At 33.4% G+C, this 20,507-nt stretch overlaps 1 protein-coding gene and 1 pseudogene across 2 annotated transcripts in view; one reads left to right on the forward strand and one right to left on the reverse strand.

The window, feature by feature from the left end:
* Window positions 1-20,507, forward strand: part of LOC145278013 (monocarboxylate transporter 9-like) — a 71,297-nt gene that overhangs the window by 45,925 nt on the left and 4,865 nt on the right. For both annotated transcript variants that reach the window (XM_080130196.1, XM_080130195.1), the window contains 2 exons: window positions 6,999-7,268; window positions 14,402-14,527. In XM_080130196.1, coding sequence (XP_079986322.1) covers window positions 6,999-7,268; window positions 14,402-14,527 — 396 coding nt within the window. The remainder of the gene's footprint in view (window positions 1-6,998; window positions 7,269-14,401; window positions 14,528-20,507) is intronic.
* Window positions 18,433-18,581, reverse strand: LOC145278562 (U2 spliceosomal RNA; annotated as a pseudogene).

The following is a 20,507-nucleotide window of genomic DNA, read 5'->3' on the forward strand; positions in this document are numbered from 1 at the left end:
GTATATATATACATGTATGTATATACACTGCTGATAAAAAATTTAAGACCACTTAAAAATCTTTAAAAAAAAAACAACTTATTTTAAGGATAAATTTTAAACTCTTCCGACTTAAGATTACCAATACTACAATCTAAAAGGTTACGGAAACAAAAAGCTACATTCCAAAGATTTATTTTTAAAATTTACATTTTTATTGAATTAGGCTTTTTACACATGATCAAAATTATAAGACCTGAGACAAAAATTTTATTAAATTGTACAAAAGTTTATGAAAAGTGTATGAAAACACTCAACAATCAAACTTAATAATTAGTTCTACCTCCACTGCTTTTGATGATTTTAAAAAGTTATTTCGGGCATGCTAGAAATAAGGGTTTCCATTAAGGTAGCGATCCACTTTGTGACGTGGAAGCAATCGAGGAATTTGTTTACGCTTTTTATTTACCATGCCTTTTTGTGTGTAAGTGTCGCCTGATGATTATTGGACTGCAATCAACATCTGTAACCGCCTTAATTTGACTAGGAGAAAGTCCTCTCTCATTCATAACAACCCGTCTGATTCTCCTACTCAATGCAGGAGAAATTGGGGGTGGAGGGCTACCAAAGTATTTTGGTTTTCCATAATTATAAGTGTTCTTTAGAAAGTTGCAAATAACAGTTTTACATCGATTTACCTTAGCTGCTATCGCTCGCTGTGACAAACCTTGCTAATGGAATCCAAGAATTCGAGAGCGCTCAACTTCGGTTAGTTTTCTTGCTTTAGGCATGGTAATACGTTTACACAGTGATTGCTAATCTCTAACTGAACTAAGAACATTAGAATTATCATAAATCAAACAATTTATACCCTTGGTCTTATAATTTTGATTATGTATAAAAAGCCTAATTTAATAACAATGCACTCTTTGGATGTACCTTTTTGTTTCCATAACCTTTAAGATTGTTGTATTAGTAACCTTAAGTCGGAAGAGTTTAAAATCTATCCTTAAAAAATGTTTGTTTTTAAAGATGTTTAAGTGATCTTAAATTTTTGATCAGCAGTGTATATACATGTATGCGTATATATACATGTGTACATATATATACATGTATGCATATATATACATGTGTACATATCTATACATGTATGCATATATATATGTATGCACATATATATGTATGCATATATATATATGTATATATATATGCATCTATATATACATATGCAGATGCATATATGCACATATATGCATCTGCATATATATATATGCATATATGTGCATATATGCATATGCATATATATATATAATACATATGCATATATGTACATATATGGTGGCTGTCCTCTCGTTTTTGTAGCGCGACCACCTTTATAATTTATATCCTCTGTCCCCCTCCCTACTCCCCTCTCCAATTGGATATAATCACAGGTGACACTTTTGATTTTGCCACAGATCCATTTTGTTTTCAGTGTCATTATTGGAGTGCAAGACAAATGGCTTTTGAGGCCAGCAAAGGATAGGCATAAATTTCTGCATATGTCACGATTATTTAGGTGGATTTGTTAACCCTGTTTGCTTTTGCAAATCAACCACTTGTAAGCGCTGTACTGTATGCGGCTATTCTCAAATATTTTTGCACTTTCGAGAATCAGTTTCCGCCATTTACTTCTATCTAAAGCCATTTTTCTCCATTAGTTCACGGATAGTTCCGATAGTTTCACATAAGATTTTATAGCGTCCTTAAATCTCTTCTTATGTTTTTATGCATTTTTTCCTTCCCACATTTCACCATAGACTAATTTCCTTGGCAGAAGGCCGTCATTCATACGCACAATGTGACCAGACCATCAGAGACAACTTTTTATTACAATCAACTGAATGCTTAGTAGGCCTGCTTTCGCTAATACTTCTGTATCTGTGACATCAACCTGCCACTTCATATGAAGTGTCCGTATCAGACACCTTTGATGAAAGCCCTCAAGAAGTTTTAGTTGGTGCTTATAGAGTGCCTATTTTCGTTTGCATACAGAATGGCCCTCAAAGCACATACTTTATATGCAATGATTTACGTATGTAACTTGATATCATGCTGGGATCACATACATTTTGTAAGTGCTGAAAAAAAATCAAAAAAGCCTTTTCAATGCGGGAAGCGACTTCTCTGTCAATGCTGCATTTTTTTCGGGCGGGTACTGCTTAGTTATACTACGTCTAATTTATTGCCTTCAACGAAGATAGTTGTTTCATATAAGGTGATCCGGGTGCTCGATCATACATAACGACTGTTATTTTAGGTTGAATGAGTTGCATGCAGATACAAAAGGGTCATAAATCAATTCATCTTCTGAATGTGCAACAATATCAGAGTCATCCGCGTAGAGTTCAAAATAAACTTCGTAGCCAAGTGGGGGATGCCCTTTTCTTTTTACCTGCAACCTCTTTCCCACAGAAAAGACGTTACGAGCCTGTCTCTGCTTTATCGTTATTTTCATGGTAAGTGCTCGTAACAGCTCCAATCTATAGCCCGCCTAGCCTGATTTCACGAAAAACAATCGTCTCTGAAACCACTATCAATAATTCTCCCATTCTTTATATATGCTTAAACCTAGACGTATATTCCATGAACAGACCTTCTTTCTTATAACTGCATGATTGTGGAACTCTTTTCCGTTTTCCTGCTTTCCATCTGACAACAATATGGTTGTCTTCAAGTCCAATGGGAACAAATTCTTGATGAGCCATTCCTTTTCTGTAATTCAATTTACCAAATTAACACTGCTAACGATAACTACATGTTCCCCTTGACCACTGTACACTCATTAATACTAATCCTCGGGTGGCCTCCAGACTTTAGGAAGCGGTGACTCCTTTGAAAAAAAATAAAACAAAAGCTCCTTTACTAATGAAGAAGAAACTTTTGTTTGGGAAAGTAGTCTACGGATATTATATACACTGCCAGATGTCTGATATCTGATGTAGATACCCTCTGAGTTTCAACAGAATGCCGCAATAAAGACTATAGCAAAGTAGGTATTGAATAACATGGGTGTGGAATTGTCACCCTGTTTGACCTCATTATTGATAAGTTTTTCCTCAGAGTGCCATTAAAACTAACTCTAACCTTCAGTTGTTCGTGTGCTGTATGAATCAAATCCACCCTTCTTTCCGGGCAGTCCAACTTCAGTAAGATCTTCAAAAGAGTTGATCTGTTTACGGTATTAAAAGCTTTCGATAAGTTAATAAAACATTAATACAACGAAAGATTTTATTCTTTGTACTTTTTCGGCAGTTGCTGAAAATCATATCCACACTGCCACGGCTTGCATGAAAACCACACTGTGATTCCGGAAATATTGCATTTACAATCTTGTGGACTAATCTATTCAGAATAATACTCCGAAACACCTTACCAACTATCGACAGCAAGGATATTCCCCTAAAATTGCTGCGGTCTAACCTCGACAACTTCTTATACAAAAGATACGAGTATCGCATCTTCCCAGTCCCGATGTACTTCACTTCCTCATGCCCTTTAGATAGCTTGCTCCAGGAGATCGATTATTTCTTCACCATCATTCTTTAAAATCTGTTATGCAGGCGCTTTACTGTTGTTTATTTGACTCACAGAAGCTTTGATCTCACGTCAAGCGTCATGATTGATTAACATTGCTTAATACGATCAAATACAGATTCATCAATGACGGATGGCGATTAGGGAGTCTGTTATAATGTTCCCAAACATTATGCCACTTTTCAGAAATCTTTGTATGTTTTTGTAGCTTCCAATGCTTTTCTTGGATCGATAGATTTGATGATAAAGTTTTTCGGAAAAGATTGCGTTTTGTTTCAAGAGGTGCATCAATTCCTTCAGAATTTACAGCAGGTCTTGGTACTTCTTATTCCAAAAATATCTTGAATGTAGTTTCACTTTAAAATCCTCGCATCAATTTCTTTCAAGTTCAATAGAGGAAAGTGAATTCTGAAAGATGTTCTTTGTTTCGGGAAGATGAAAAAACTTTGAGATCTTAAGCTTTTTTACATGTGGTCTTGTGGTGTATCGTGTTTTGAGACAAATCTGGAGTTCCATTTTGGCTCTTCCCAGATGATCCGTCCGAGATTCAATGCCTCTCATAGCTCGAACATGGTTCAGATCACGTAGATCACGCTAGCAAACAATAATATAGTTTATCAGACGCAAGTGTTTAGAACGTGGGTGTTGCCATGTGCCTTTGTGTTTGTTGTTTCTGACGAGACCACGTTTTTTCAATCTCAAGATAATGTTCGTTGCAAAATTACAAACGCTGGAGACAATTGCTGTTTGCATTTTCCCAAGTATATATATATATATATATATATATATATATATATATATATATATATATATATATATATATACTAGCATGGGTGCCCGGCGTTGCCCCGGTGTTTGGAGGTGTGTGTTAAGCAAAAAAAAAAGTGCTAGTAGGAAGGCAGACTCGAACCCGTACCGCGAAGGAAGAAAAGGACGGGAAAAAAACGTCGTGACGTCTTTTCTGTTACGACCACCGGAAAAATTGAAGTGATGTAGGTTGAAATTAAAGCTAGACAATCGAAAAGAGGAGATGACAATCGCGCATTCAAATCACCAAGTAGAATGATATTATCATCATCAGAGATGTTGAGAAATAGCCTATCTTAGTTCATCATAAAAATGGAAGTATGTGTGTTTCACGGGAGTCCTTGTTTTTTTGTCAGTTTCTTTTTGAGGGGGTCGTGGTAGATAATAATGTGTAAAACATCGGGCGTATGTAATTTTAAGGTTAATAGCATTTAATTTTCTGCTGACGAACCCATGTTGCAGTATGTAGAGGTTGCTGCTATCTTGGAAAATTTCCTCAGCGTTCGTTTATGTCTATAAAAGTGTATTTTGGAGCAGTAGAATTGGCTGGTTTCATCCAATCAGATGGAGCGGATTTTGAGGAGGGAGAATTTATTATTTTTTGCTATGTATATGTAACTTACAATCAGTTAGGATTGAAGCAATGTAAATATGGTAGGAAAATGTAGAAAAGATCCCGGTGTCAACTGGTGGCAGTAGGCGGACTAAATATTTATAGAGAAAAGTAGGGACTCCTTCCTCTATAGACGTTGGAATGATGATAATGTTGCTCGTAGGATGGAATGAAGTATTTTATTATAACGACTAAATGTATCTAAAATAGCACTGTAAAGTTACATCAGACGGTTCCTAATAGTCTAGAAATAATAAATGAGTATGCTGCATCTGTTATTGCAACACTATGATACCTTCGTCCAGAGGGAAATTTCTGCAATCAAAATATATTATATTTAACAAATAAATGACAAAAGTCTATATTTCAAATTTCATGATGTTGACCATCTTATAATTTATTTATTTAATTCCGTTGACACTTTCATTCATTTAATTATTATATCAATGAATGAATCTATTTCACCCTTAACTCATCAGAAGAAGTAGAAACTATCAATTTATCAAAAGAAAAACTAAATGCATTTGGGCATAATACAAAATCAGAAAATTGGAAGAGAAGTTGGGATTACCTTATTATTAGTTTACATTAAGTAAACTTCAAAATGGCCTAATATAAATAGAGGAAGTAGTTCATATTTTCCCTCTAAATAACAAGTCCTCCTACCGCTTCCAGTTATCACCGGGAGGTATTCTGCACTTTCAACAGATATGGGGGGGTTATCCTTCGTAACTGAATCATAAACTCATTAACATAACATAATATTTCAAAAATAATAGAGTCGCCCCAAACTAATTCCGCTCCTTCTTATCGGATGAGCTCCTATATTCCGGATTAACGGTATTAGCATTCTAAACGAACGCTAATGTACCATTCAAACATGGCGTCGCAATGATACCTATTTTTGACCTATGAGTACATCTCTCTCGCTCGCTTTGTACATTTGTTTCAGTAATTAATTATATTTTTTTCAAACATAGGTACGCCTTTCTTTAGGTAATTCATTTATTGATAATTATTTAAACCTGCGAGATCCACTTGATTCTCTTGCTGTATATATTCTTCTCAACTCTCTCTCTCTCTCTCTCTCTCTCTCTCTCTTCGAAGACAAAACAACAAGCATTTTTCTCTCGAACTGTTAAACTAATTTATACCTAACACTATTTTATGTTTTTGCACTATCCTTATAATAAAAAAAATATAGAAAATACGTTAATTGTTTTTAGTAATTAATTTTATCACATATATTTAAAAATATATATATTTATTTAAGTTCATATCTGATATATTTTGTCAAACTGTTTAAATATATTCCATTTTTTGCTTCCATACTTCAATTGACAGACCTGCAAGTTAGAGTCTGGTTTAGTCACGATTATTAATTTTTTAAGCTACAGTTTTCACGTAAATTTCATCGCAAATGTGATTTAATTCGGTGGAGTATTTTATTTAAATTTCTTTTCCGGACTGATTCTCGAGATTGCGCGCACGTTTAGTTTTTTTTTTGGGGGGGGGGGGAAGCAGAAATTTGTACATTAGGTCCACCTCCACAATTTTCTTAAAAATGACTACTTTTATAGGTGACGATACCATTGAACTGAAAATAAACTACAAAATGTATATCGATTTGTTTTTCAATTTTGACCCCTTTTGACCCCTTAAAAATATTTTAACCGACTAAAGACCCACAAAAGAAAACATCCAATCATTTCAGGCCCGTAACCTCGGTTTGCGACTTTTAGTTACGGAAGAGATAGCTTGAAAATATGCAGTCAGACAGACAGGCATAGTGTTTTTTTTTAAATTAGAATTCAAAATTGAGAACAGAATAGGAAATTGTACCGGAATCAAGCAACATATAGAATCGTCCCATCACTACTCTCTACTCTCTTTCACTCTCGTCGCAAACGGGCAATAAAAATATGTTGTTTTTTTATATATACGTATATGTTTTTGTCATCAGGATATACAGCAGTTTGTTTAAAGTTATTTATTTAAAATTCTTTATTTGTTTCCATTTTAGCTGGCGAATCCTATGTGATCTTCATACCAGCCAATGTTGTTGATATTGGACTTAGTAGTGAAGAGGGTGCTCTAATTATGTCCGTGTATGGTATATTTGCTGCACTTAGTCAACTTGGCGTAGGAATGGTTGCCGACCTGCTTCACGTTCCGATCAGTTACATTCTTACTTTTTCCATGACGTCTCTAATAATTATTTCGATAGCAATTCCATTCTGCCATTCATTCATCGCCTTTGCTATCTGCACAGCAATTTATGGAACCTTCCACGGTAACTAATCCTTAACCATTTTTTATTTATTTATTTTTTATTTGCAGACTGTTATCCTCATCTTCGTAGTTATCTTTCACCAATTGTCGGCCAACTATTCCTCTGATCTTCTTCAGGCGGTTAACGGCAACGGGATAGGGGCCCATGGCGCAGTGGATAGAGGCGTTGAATTTCTACGGTTTCAAGTGAGCATTGTCCGAAGATAGCGTTTTCAATACCATCCGAAACAGGCTAGAGTATTAGCTGGCCAAATCGTGGTGAGACGACAACTATGGAAGGCAGTGATTACTGGGGATGCAATTAAGAGACTCAGCTTCCTATCCCGTTGCGGTTAACCATCTGAAGAAGAGGAACAGCTGGCCGAAATGTGGGGAAACGACAACTATGAAGATGAGGATGAAAGTCATCAGATAACTAAATATACAAATTACTCATCTCAAAGGATTCCAATAAAAAAATATGTAATGAGTAGGGCTATGACAAGGGAATATTCTTATCATTGTTTTGACTCTCGAGTGTATATGCGACACAGTTAGACAGTTAATCAACCAAACACGACGTCACTCTATATAAAATCATGTAAGATATTAACTGATATATATTCGTATTGAAACTCGACCGAACACATGGAAATAACTACAACACAAAAGTAAAATAACACAGATATAGTGAAAGCAAGAAAGTATATATAATATTTACATAGAGTCCATTAGCATCGTCATAGAGAGACCGTTCCTGGAGAAGGTGTCGGCTGGACAGTCATCAACTGTATCCCGTTGTCTCTCTGAGTCTCTCGTTGGATCTCTCTAGTCTTTGCGGTACCAGCCATATTTATATGGTTGACACTCCACATATGCTAATTAGGTGAATCCTACCACAACAATTCAAGAGTCAAAATAACGAAAAGAATATTCTCATATTGTCATAGCCCTTGTAATGAGTGATTTATTTTTTAGTATTACTTGAGGTTTTATTTAAGCTAATACTAATGAACTCCATCGTGAATATATCTTTTAATGCTTACCTGTTAGACATACATTATTATAAGGTGAGTATCCAAGGTAAGTTGGGCAATTCCTGGTCAGGAGTGGCACCTTCCTTTACATATTGGTGCAGTAGACAATGAAGAGGAAGATTTCGAATCGGCCTCGGATTTATTATGCAAATATGAATTTACTTGTCCGACATCGAGTGTCACAAAAACCACCATCATCGCAAACATTAATTAGTGAGAAACAAATTATCTCTCTTTATTGTCGCTCTTTATCAGTTAAAAAATCATTAGAACCCTTTCCTCTACAAAAAATTTCAAAACAAAAAAATAAACATGGCTGTCTGTTTCCGTTTCAAATTGGCTATTTTATTTTATAATTTAAAAAAAGTAAAGTTGAGCATGTAAGTTTTTGATAGCAGATTATTTTTCGAATTATAAAAAAACGTGCAAGGGAATTGGCATTTGTTTCTTTATTATTCATATTAAAAATTATTCAGAAAAAAACGAAACAATGTGTTGTGGGTTGGACTTTCATTGAAAATGTAATTTTTAAGTATCAATTCTTTTTAGCTCTAAAATGATAAAAAAGAATTTACTAAAAATATTTTAAATTTGTCGTTATTTGTTTTTTTTTCTTTAATTTTATTTATCATGTGTTTTAAAAGTTTTTACCTACCGCAGAAGTTCCACGAGTTCTGATAGTTATTATTATTATTATTATTATTATTATTGTTATTATTATTATTATTATTATAATTATTATTATTATTATTATTATTATTATTATTATTATCTATATATTAATACGATATCGTGTGTGTTCTTTTGTGTGTCACGCTTTCCGGCAAATTTGATTGGTTGAGATTTAATTCGGGAATATACATTAATTACAGAATACACATTTACGAACGCTCAAGGCAGCATTCGAATAGCGTGTTCTCACCGCTATATTTGTTTTTAATTCTATAAAATTTAGGGTTTATCTTTCAAAAGTTGTTAAGAAATAATTGATTTTAAGTTATTCCGTAATAAAATCGATAACATAACTCTTTCGGGCGGCGGGGACAAAAATTGAGCAGTGATCTGCTTTTTTGTGTCATTCGTTATTTTTCTTTACATTTGTTTATTGAGAGAGAGAGAGAGAGAGAGAGAGAGAGAGAGAGAGAGAGAGAGAGAGATACGCTGATGTCTTCGTTAATTAAAATATTATTACTACTACTACTAATTGATATAACATGTAAAAAAGCCCAGATGCATATGTTATGAATCCTCGAAGTTTGCGACACGTAATTAGCGAAACGGAACATGTTTTATGCATAAAATATTTTTATAAAAACATTAAATCTAAAATACATACATGTATATATATATATATATATATATATATATATATATATATATATATATTGCATGACAGTTCCTTTTTCTAAATAAATTATTTTTATTACAACATTGTTTTAACTAAAATAGTTTCATGAAAAACTGTTTTTGGTACATAAAATATTTTAATCTATATATTAATACGATAGCGTGTGTGTTATTTTCTGTATGACTTTTATTTTTTCTTCCGAGTGTCTGTCGTTTAATTGTTATGCCTTTCCATTTGTTGTAATAAATAATTTTCATCAATTTTGGTTTCGGTTTCGAGCTGAAAGAACCCAAGTTATATATACATACATTCTTTTTTCTTCATGAGTTTGGGTTTCGGCTTCGATTCAAGCTCATGCACCCAAGCCATACGAATATATTTTTAATTTTGAAGGATGGATCGAAATCTGACTCTTATAGTAATATATATGAAATCTGCATAAATTAAAATATCATATTTAAGCATATTTTACGACCAGGCTATGCCGGGCGTCCCTGCTAGCTTACATATATACTTTGCAGCTTTAACAAAAGAACTACAATAATATAAGGGTGTCTCCATTTACGCTGAACACCCACAAAAATGTCAACATCAATATATTATATATGAAAGAGCCCACTGTGGAACTTTCACAGGTCCCGCTAGTCTTTATATTAATATGATAGCGTGTGTGTTCTTTTGTCTGTCACGCTTTTCGGCAAATTTCATTGGTTGAGATTCAATTCCGGAATACATAATTATTCTGGAATACACATTTACGAACGCGGCATTCAATTAGCGTGTTCTCACCGCTATATTTGTTTCTAATTCTATAAAATTTAAGCTTTTATCTTTCTGGTAAATACAAAAGTTGTTAAAAATAATTGATTTTAAGTTATTCCGTAGTCAAAAATGATGACACAAATCTCTTAGCCGGTAGACGCTATAAGTTTTCTAATTTAAAATATTTGGGACATGAATTGATGCATCACTGCAGTTCTATATATTTTGTAATAATATCTACAGCAGTTATTTGTGTTTTTCGTTGATTCTTTTACATTTTTTTATTGTTTGAGAGAGAGAAAGAGAGAGAGAGAGGGGGAGAGAGAGAGAGAGAGAGAGACCAACCGACCGACCAACCGACCGACCGACCGACCGACCGACAGACGCTGGTGTTTTCGTTATTTAAAATATTATTGCTGCTACTACATTTTCATTTCTGTGTGTGTATGTGTGTGTTTGGGAAAAAATTGATGCGTTCCTGTAGTTTAATTTTTTGTAATCATATCTGCAGCAGTTCTTTTATTGTCTAATTTGTTTACATTTTTATTGTTTCTGTGTGTATCAGGTGTGAGAGAGAGAGAGAGAGAAAGAGGGAGAGTGAGAGAGGAAGAGAGAGAGAGAGAGAGAGAGCGACCGATCGACCGACCGATCGATGCTGGTATTTTCGTTAATCTACATATAAAAACGATAGAGTGTGTGTTACTTTGTGTGTCACGATTACATCGTTTTTCTTTCGAGTTGTTGTCGTTTAATAATTGTTGTGTCCTTCCATTTCATGTAATAAATAATTTTGCCACAAATTCTTCATAAGTTTTTGTTTCGTTTTCGATTCGATACTAAAATATTGATGAGTTTATTGACCCCCACCCACCCATATCGAAAACTTTGCCTCCCACCCATATCGAAAACTAAAGATATTTGTAAAATATATCGGTGATACTGCATAAATAAAATTGTAATATAACAGACTGGACAAAATCTCATTTGAAACCTATTTGTTTAATAAGTTTAAAATTTACAGAAACAAAAAATGCAATTTCCAACTTTCCGGATAACATTCACATTTTTAGATCTTTAAAAGAAAATATACAATTAAAAGAAAAATGAGATTGTCGGACTCACTTCCGAGAATCTCAATCAATGAAAACACCTCATCTCAAAAATACAGACAATTACAAAAAGAAAAAATATTTAAAATAATATTTGCGTTATTATGAAGAAAAAAGATTGTAAATAATAAAACGGATGCATTTTTACGTTAAAATTCAAATTATGCGTAAACAAACGCACTAGTAACAAGTATAAAACCTCACAGTACTTTACGAAATAAATCCATCGGCAATTTCTTTGAGAAATACACAAAAATGATCATATTTCCAAATAAGAATACATTGGCCATTGTGATTTATACTATGACGTAAGCAGATCACGTGAAACGACTTTCCATTTACGCCACATTTTCGTGTTGTCTTTAGACGCCGATGTATTAATATATATATATATATATATATATATATATATATATATATATATATATATATATATATATATATTGATTCTACACAAAATAGGTACAAGTTACAGGGAAATAACATAGCACAAATGGAAATTCTTTTAACTTTCTTGAAGTTTTACATTTGGATTTTACCGTCACTGGATTTTTTATCTTCCACCAGACTATCCATTCATGTGTAATCACCTTTTTCTTTACCATATTCCCCCTGCTTAACTTATTTTGTTTTCAAGTAAGATCTTTAACTTATTTTTTGTTTCATCAAATACTTCTGTATGCAAAATCCGATCCCGCATTTTGCTAATTCCTACCCTCTGATGAGAAGAAGGGTATTTCTTCGAAACTCCACGGATTAAGGACTATCCATTTATCTAGTGTTTACTTTTCAGATTAAATATGTTTTTAACTCATTTCAAAGTGTTTTTTAACATATTTTATTAATTGTTTGCTCATATTATAAGCTCTATTTCCTATTTGGTTTTATCGAGCTTTTATATCTGGCTGGGATAATTTTATAAATATTAATTCTTTAATATTTATAATTTACTTTAATTTTACCATCTCGGATAATTTTGGTAAATTCAATTGTAATTTTCATTTATACATATATATATATATATATATATATATATTTATATATATATATATATATATATATATATATATATATATATATATATATATATAACGCATATTTGCTCTACAACAGTGTTTTATTTTTTATTACCGTATTTTTCTGTTAAGTTACATTATTGTTTCGGCTACATGGCCGTTTTTTTGGCTGTCGTATAGCTTCCTCATACTTTTACAGAAATGTTCGTTTATGTTGGAATGAAAGGGTGAGTGATATCAGGGGAGGGGTGCGAGAGAAAAGCGGAAAAAGAGGAAGGGAACAAGGGGGAGAGGTGGGAGGGGGATGCTTGGTATGTCGGTAATGTTTTAGTTTTGGAGTTTAAGGACATTAGGTGGTTGTGTGGGGGGGTCTGGGAAGGTCATCTCTTATGTGGCTGAGGGCATAGGGATACATGGAGGGGAAGGGAGATATGTGGGGGTAGGAGGAGGGGGGTTACTTTAAATTTCCAGTCCTTAAAAACGGCCGTGTAGCGGAAACAATAATGTAACTTAACAGAAAAATACGGTAATAAAAACATAAAACGTATATATATATATATATATATATATATATATATATACATTAGAAGCTTTCGCGTGTGTGTGAGTATGTCTGTGTATACAACTCTCCTTCAGCTCACACCAATGGACTGATCACGACCAAAGCTGACATGATGATTGTCCCTCACCTATTGCACTCCATTTTCTAAGGTAAAGGTCAAAGTCATAGCGTATGTATATGTACTTTCCTACCGCCCTCACAACTGGACCGATCATGACCAAACCTAAAATGATTATGGTTTCGACCTAGGGATGGTGCACTCCATTTTTAAAGGTCGAGGTCAACGGTTAAGATCATATCTTGTGCGGCTCTTCATAAACTCTTTGCTAGGTATTTTTGTTAGTGAGATTATAAAATATTTTCATTTTAACGAAAGGAGAAAATAATCATTGTCATCTATGCAAAAACCGGAGAAATTAATTTAAACTTATAAAATATGTTTTCTTAAATGTTTTCGATAAATATTATTAATTTGGAGTATTCCGTCTCGTTTTATAATTTTGGATAATATTTTCACCACATTTTTCCGATCTAATATCCGAACTTGTTCGGGTGTATCTTCTATAGAACTCGAGAATCTGCACGGAAATTTGAACAAAACCCTTTATTTAATTCGCGGGAGTCGCCTACTTTTATTTCACGAGGCACGAACGGTAAAAGCCTTAAGTAATTCGCAGTTATATTCTTAGTATCGCCAGAACTGAAGCTTAGAAATGAAGTAACGTGGTACTTTATCCGTTACGTCACGGGCCCTGGATCAAATGAAGGGTTTCGTTCGAAATTTCGTGCAGACTCTAGAGTTCGAAGAAAGATTCCCGAGTTCGACAGGATACACCCGAAGAGAATCGGAGGTTACATCGGCTGAAACATTGTGAAGATATCACTCAAGATGAGAACAGAAGTCTTAATAATCTAAACTACTTTTTTTTATTGTTTACAATCTTAATTTAAGGTAATTGGATTTATGGCATTTTGTATTCAAACGCTTAATCTCAGTCGTGCTTGGATTGAGAATTCATACTTTTACAGGGTGACCCCAAAAAACGGGCCCAACTCTAATTAGGCCCCGTTTCTGAGTGTTTTGCCTGAATGAAATGAAACTTTGGTCATAACTAGTTTATTATATTCAAAACATCACATCAAAACGCTAGGGACTTTGGCCTTTTTTTTGCGTTGACTGTAAAATGCTCAGAAAAACAATTGAATGTTCTTTGTTTTTTTTTGCGGGGGGGGGGTCACCCTGTACTTTCGAGTTTTCAATTAACAAACAAAACACATGTTTATTAGTGTTTATGTTATTGGAGATGTTTGTTTCTTACAGGTGTTACGACGGCCATTCGTGTCCTGCTGGCGACCTCCATTTTAGGTGTGAAAAACTTGGACAAGTCATACGCTCCTGTATGTCTGATGGTTGGAATCGGATACATAGTATTTCCACTACTTGCAGGTGAGTATTTTTTTTTCTAGTGAAATAAACGTGATGGCTATTTAAGATTTTAATAGGTTGTAAATAAAGCATGGATTAGAATGATTTTTCGATATCAATATCAGTTTCTCTTTTGTGTATTTTCGTGCAAATGACTAATTATTAGTGATGGGACGATTCCAATAGTTTTCCCGATTCCGATACAATTACCGATTCCGATTCCGATTCTTTATAAATCTCTAAATATTTAACTATAGAGTTATATTATTTTCCTTGATTTCCGTAAAAAAAAAGCACATGTTGATTATGCAGATATTTTCCTAAACGTCAAAATACACTTGTGGATGATGGTCTATCGATTGTAGATTTACTGGTATTTTAAAATCAATAAATATGTATTATTTTATCATTATTATCAGCAATGGAAGATTTTGCTTTAAATAAAATCAAATAAAAAAGACAATTAAAAGAATCGTTTTTGTATCGGAAAACAGGCACCAATTTTTTTTTTTTTATCTTGATACATATTCCAGTACCCTTAAATTTGTCTATTTTTCTGAATCACGATTCCGATTAATCGTCCCAATACTACTATATATATATATATATATATATATATATATATATATATATATATATATAATTTTATTTATTTATTTGTATACTAGCTGGGGGGGGGGTAGCCATGCCTGGTTGTAAAACGCTTATATATTTTTTAATTCGCGTAGAGTTCGCATTTATTATTACAGACTCGATTCTTTATCGATTATATTGTTCCTAAAATGTAGAACTGATTTCAAAAGATTAAAAAATGACTTGGGTGCCATCAGCTAAAATCGAAACATTTAGTGCTCCAGCCGCGTTCCCTACCGTTTGAGCTATCGATAGAAAGATAAAAGAGGTTGAAATTAAAACCAATTCAAGCTATAAATAAATGTGCGCATGCGCAAAAGTAATAGAACTATGTTAGTAAGTTGAAATGAACATTTTGCATTTTAACTGGCCGACATATTTCTCTTCGCGTTATTGATTCATCCAAACAAAGAGCTTAATCGTTATAAACCATCGTTGGCGTATGCTTATTATTCCCTGTTTATTTCAGTCTTATGTGATCAGTAGTTTAAGAGTTTATTGGTTAAATATTTTAACACACACAAGCATCTACTGTTTTATTTACATAGATTTATAAACCTTCTGAACGTATTGAGTATTTTTGAAAAAAAATACTGGTTTTTAATTTATGTTAGCCATAGGGAACTTAATTCATCAATAATATACCTATATACTTGTGTATAAGTCGATTTTGTGTATAAGGCTATGTACATTTTAAGACCAAAAATTGTGTATTGACTGTGTAGAAGTTGGCTGTAGATTCTAGACAAGTTAAATGATCCGTCTAATTATTCTTTCTTACAGAGATACTATTCTTTTTTCGTGTTTTTATTTATTTATTTTTGTAAGACATATTATAAACTAGCATTTCAGCCCGGCGTTGTACACAGACACACAGACACACAGACACACAGACACGTTCACTTTTATAGATGTATAGATGTTTGGCGGTGTATGTTGAGCAAAAAAAAAAAAAAAAAAAAAAACAGCAGTCAATTTTTTTTATTTTTTGATCCCTATAATGACCCCTTTATATTTATTGTTTTGGGCTCAAATAAAATTATTAAGTTAGATTCATGCCCAAGAAACCTATATCTAAAAGTTCAAAGTAGACTCAAAATTGTCGGAGGAGTTTGGTAGAGTTCTCCAAGGTTAAATCGTTGAACTTTTACCCCTTAACAGACAAATTTCAGACCGAAAACGGATTACAAAGACTTTCCCAAATCTCAGTGCCCTGTATATCAAATTTCGAGTCTGTAGACTGAAAATTGACAGAGTTATTGCGTAGGGAAATGTACACACACACACACACAGACACGTTCACTTTTCTAGATATATAGATTGTTCTCACCATCTGCGAGCGATAATGCGTGCATTTATACAAGTGTGGTATTTTCAATTTTCGTATATAGAACCAATCCGCCACACACTCACAAACACTTGAAAGCAACGAACGAAAACGGTGCTAATCAAACATTCTGATTAATGAAATGCTATGGATTCCACGCGCAGTTACTGTTTTTAGACGTACTTTATGTCATGTACCATTATAACGTAAATGCATACATTACACAAGCACTAATATACCATAATAATGGGATCGCAATCGTTAAATGCCATTAAATTGTTTCATTAAATAGTTGTCATTAAATAGTTAAAACGTGTTGAACTTTGGGAAGAACGACATATTGTAAACACTTAATTTCCTAACCTACTAAAAAACAGTCATATATCATCACCGAATACATATATCGAACTTAGGGCTAGAGCCACGTCTAGAGACAACGTTGTGAGAGCTATTTCAACTATTATCACGCCTTTTCTTCGTTTCGTAAAACCAAATAAAAATTAGACAAAAGCTCAGGAGAGAATGCACTTTTATAAATGATTTTATTTTTTAATAATCATTTTATTCTGTTCCATTTAGATTTAAAATATACGAAGTCAGTTTAATTCGTTCAAGCCAAGTGTATTTTCATAGAAAAACAACCGCGTTAACAGTTGTATTATTATTATTATTATTATTATTATTATTACTTGACATCGTATTCATAAACACGACTATATTTGAAATCATTTCCAACCAAAACTTTGTCTCTGTACGAGCAACACCTAGTGAATAATGCTACTATATATATATATATATAATAATTTTCCACGGCCGAAGCAATGTCGCAGCCCACAAGAGCCAAGAAAGACAAAAAAAAAAACGGAAGTCCAAGACTCAAGTTTCGCCCTCATTTGGGCTCATCAGTTAGACATATACACGCTCAGGATTTGAAACCCTACCTCTTGCATGCTAGGCGAGCACTCTACTAACTGAGCAAACACGCTACACACACAGTGCAATTGTTACTATATCTTTTCCACCTATCTCATTCAATACTGGGCGACGCTTTCTGATAGTATATATTTGCACATCTTATTCAATCCCGGGACTGACTTTATATCCGCCACCCCACTGTTGAAAATATGCATTAAATAAAGTAATGTTTTTATCGTAAACTGTTTCAGCCATTTCTAGGACTGACTTTATATCCCCAACCCACTACTAAAAATATACATGAAATAATGTAATGTCTAAATAGTAAACTGTTTCAGCCATTTCTGGAACTGACTTATAATCCCCAACCCACTGTTGAAAATATACATGAAATAAAGTAATGTGTAATGCGTAAACGGTTTCACCTATTTTCGGGACTGATTTAATATCCCCCACCCCACTGTTAAAAATATACATGAAATAAAGTAAAGTTTAAATCGTAAACGGTTTGAGTAATTTCCGGGACTGACTTCATATCCTGTAACCCACTACTTAAAATATACTTGAAATAAAGTAATGTTTAAATCATAAACTGTTTCAGCAGCTGTTCGAAAGTAATGCATAAAAACATTAACACGGTTATAGATTAGGCAACCATTGCTTCAACATGAATTTCTGAGTGTAGTATCAGTTTCAGCATTCTAATGACTTAACTCCCCCTTTTATGGTCTTGGTTAATGGAGGAGAAATCCTTCACTACTGATACAATTTTTATTTTTGTTATTGACCAGAGTGCCATTTTTGGGGAGCTGGTTTCCCCCTAAATTTATAACCGACTTCATGTCCAATTCCGCCCTTGTGGGGAGGCAAGTAAACAAAAACAAAATAATCAGAACGGATATTTTCCAGGTATTTTATAATTAATCAGAAGTGACCTTTCCAGGGCATTTTGTAATTAAATCAGAAATAATTTTCTCCAGTTACTTTTCTAATATTAAAACTTTATTACATTAAACATAGTCCCTATTCACAATGCCTCCCCACGGGACAGATTTAGACACAAGGATCGTTTTTTAATGTGGAGAACAACTTGTCGTAGTCGTAAAGGGTTTTTCTTCCACTGAGAGAGCAGAAATTGAAATGTAGCACGTTAAGAACAGATACTACACTTTGATCTTAGCCAAAAGGTCAAGAAAGAAAAATCATTTTTATTAGCTTTGCCTCAACAGCGACACCAATTTTTTAAAATATTTTATTTCCTTTTCAAGGGTGACAAGGTTTATTTGGAATATTCTCCATTTTTTGGAATATTCCACTTTCCTTTTTTAGGGATGCACAGCATGATAACGGACGGAGCGATAAGCGTAATAATATAATGATAATGTCGATCATCAGATTCCGTCTGTCTTTGTTTACAATATCACGTCAGCTGATATTTGGACTTGATAATGAATGCCCTAGAAAAGTCCGTTCTGATTAATGTTAAATTGTAAAAAAAAAACTAAGAAAGAATTTACGACGATTTTAAATAGTATCTCTTTTTATCTTAAATTCTACTCATTAATAATTAAAAAAAATTGTAATGTTGAGGTACAGTCGGGTTTTATCATATAATTATTCGATTTGTAGTCGATTACTATACCTCTGAGCTATATTTCCAGGTGAGAATAACTCTCTTGTAATTAAGAAGAAATGATTTCTTGAGATTTTATTGCTTCTCTTGGCCGGTGTAACGCAAAATATTCCCCTGTAAAAATTATTCGTTTTCATCTATAAAGAAAGAAAGATTATTTTAGGATCGGATTTTTTCGATTTTCGATACTTATTGGATGGAATTATGATCAACAGATCTAAGAACACTAACAGACATATAAATTAATTTTTGTGAAACTTGCAAAAGATAGGTTCAGCCTTTTTTTGTATCTACTAAACCTATGAGAAAAGAACTCTCTCTCTCTCTCTCTCTCTCTCACACACACACACACACACACACACACACACACACACACACACACACACACACATATATATATAATGGGTTTGTGCAAAAACAATATTGTTTTCTAACAAAAGTTACTTTTATATATGACTAACGGAGGGTACCCGGCATAGCCCGGGTGTTTAAAGGTGTGTGTGCTCGGGCGGTGATTGGGGGAGGGGTAATCAAAACATAAGAATAAGCGAAGTAAATATTTTTAAATATTAAATAAAAATTAAATAATATATTATAACTTAAAAAAATTAAATAATATATTAAAACTTAAAAAAATCGAAAAAAACACAAAAAACTAACGTAAGACAAACGAACGATGTTAAATGGAAAAATCGGAAAAAACAAAAACAAAAAAGAAAACAAAAAAACGAACGTTAAAACTTCTTTAAAAAAATCTGAAAAATAAACACCGAAAAAGCAAACAAACACGAGAAAAATGGCTGAAATAAACCTCCGGGTGTTTTTGGGATTGTGTGGTCGGTCGGGGCCCCGACCGACCACACAATCATTAACTTTTCATTAACACCCCCCGCGGGGGTGGGGGGTGTTAATGAAAACTTAAGAATAAGCGAAGTAAAAAAAAAAAGAAAAACGAACGTTGCCTAAAACTGGCTTAATTAACCCTGCTTCAATATTAAAATTTAAAAAATCGAAAAAAAGAAATCTCACACCACGATTTGAACCCAAAACGTTTTGATAAAGACTCAACGCTCTAACCAACTGAGCTAACACGACGTACATGAAATTGTTTCAGTTCTTCAAATATTTAAACTAAATCAGGTTATGACGTCGTCTGACGCATGCGTAGAACCGATCTCGTCATGAGAGGACGGTTTTTGCTGACCCCCTTGTAGAAAAGTGTTGATTTCAGGGTGAAAAATTGACGTTTTTGGCCAATTTTTCGATATTCGTCGGGCGAAGGATGGGGCTTTTATATGAAATCAAATTTGTAAGTTTTTGTTCTGTCTGTCGAAAGGTTTTAGCAGACACACAAACATACATACATACATACACACATGCATACATACATTATCGCATTTACATATAGAGATTTCTGAATTCATTGATATATATATATATATAGGCGTGTTATATATCATTTTGAAGCGCGTTTTTCCCTATATCGAATCATG

Source organism: Euprymna scolopes, chromosome 6 (assembly GCF_053919585.1).
Source record: "Euprymna scolopes isolate OS-2025 chromosome 6, ASM5391958v1, whole genome shotgun sequence".
Taxonomy (NCBI): domain Eukaryota; kingdom Metazoa; phylum Mollusca; class Cephalopoda; order Sepiida; family Sepiolidae; genus Euprymna; species Euprymna scolopes.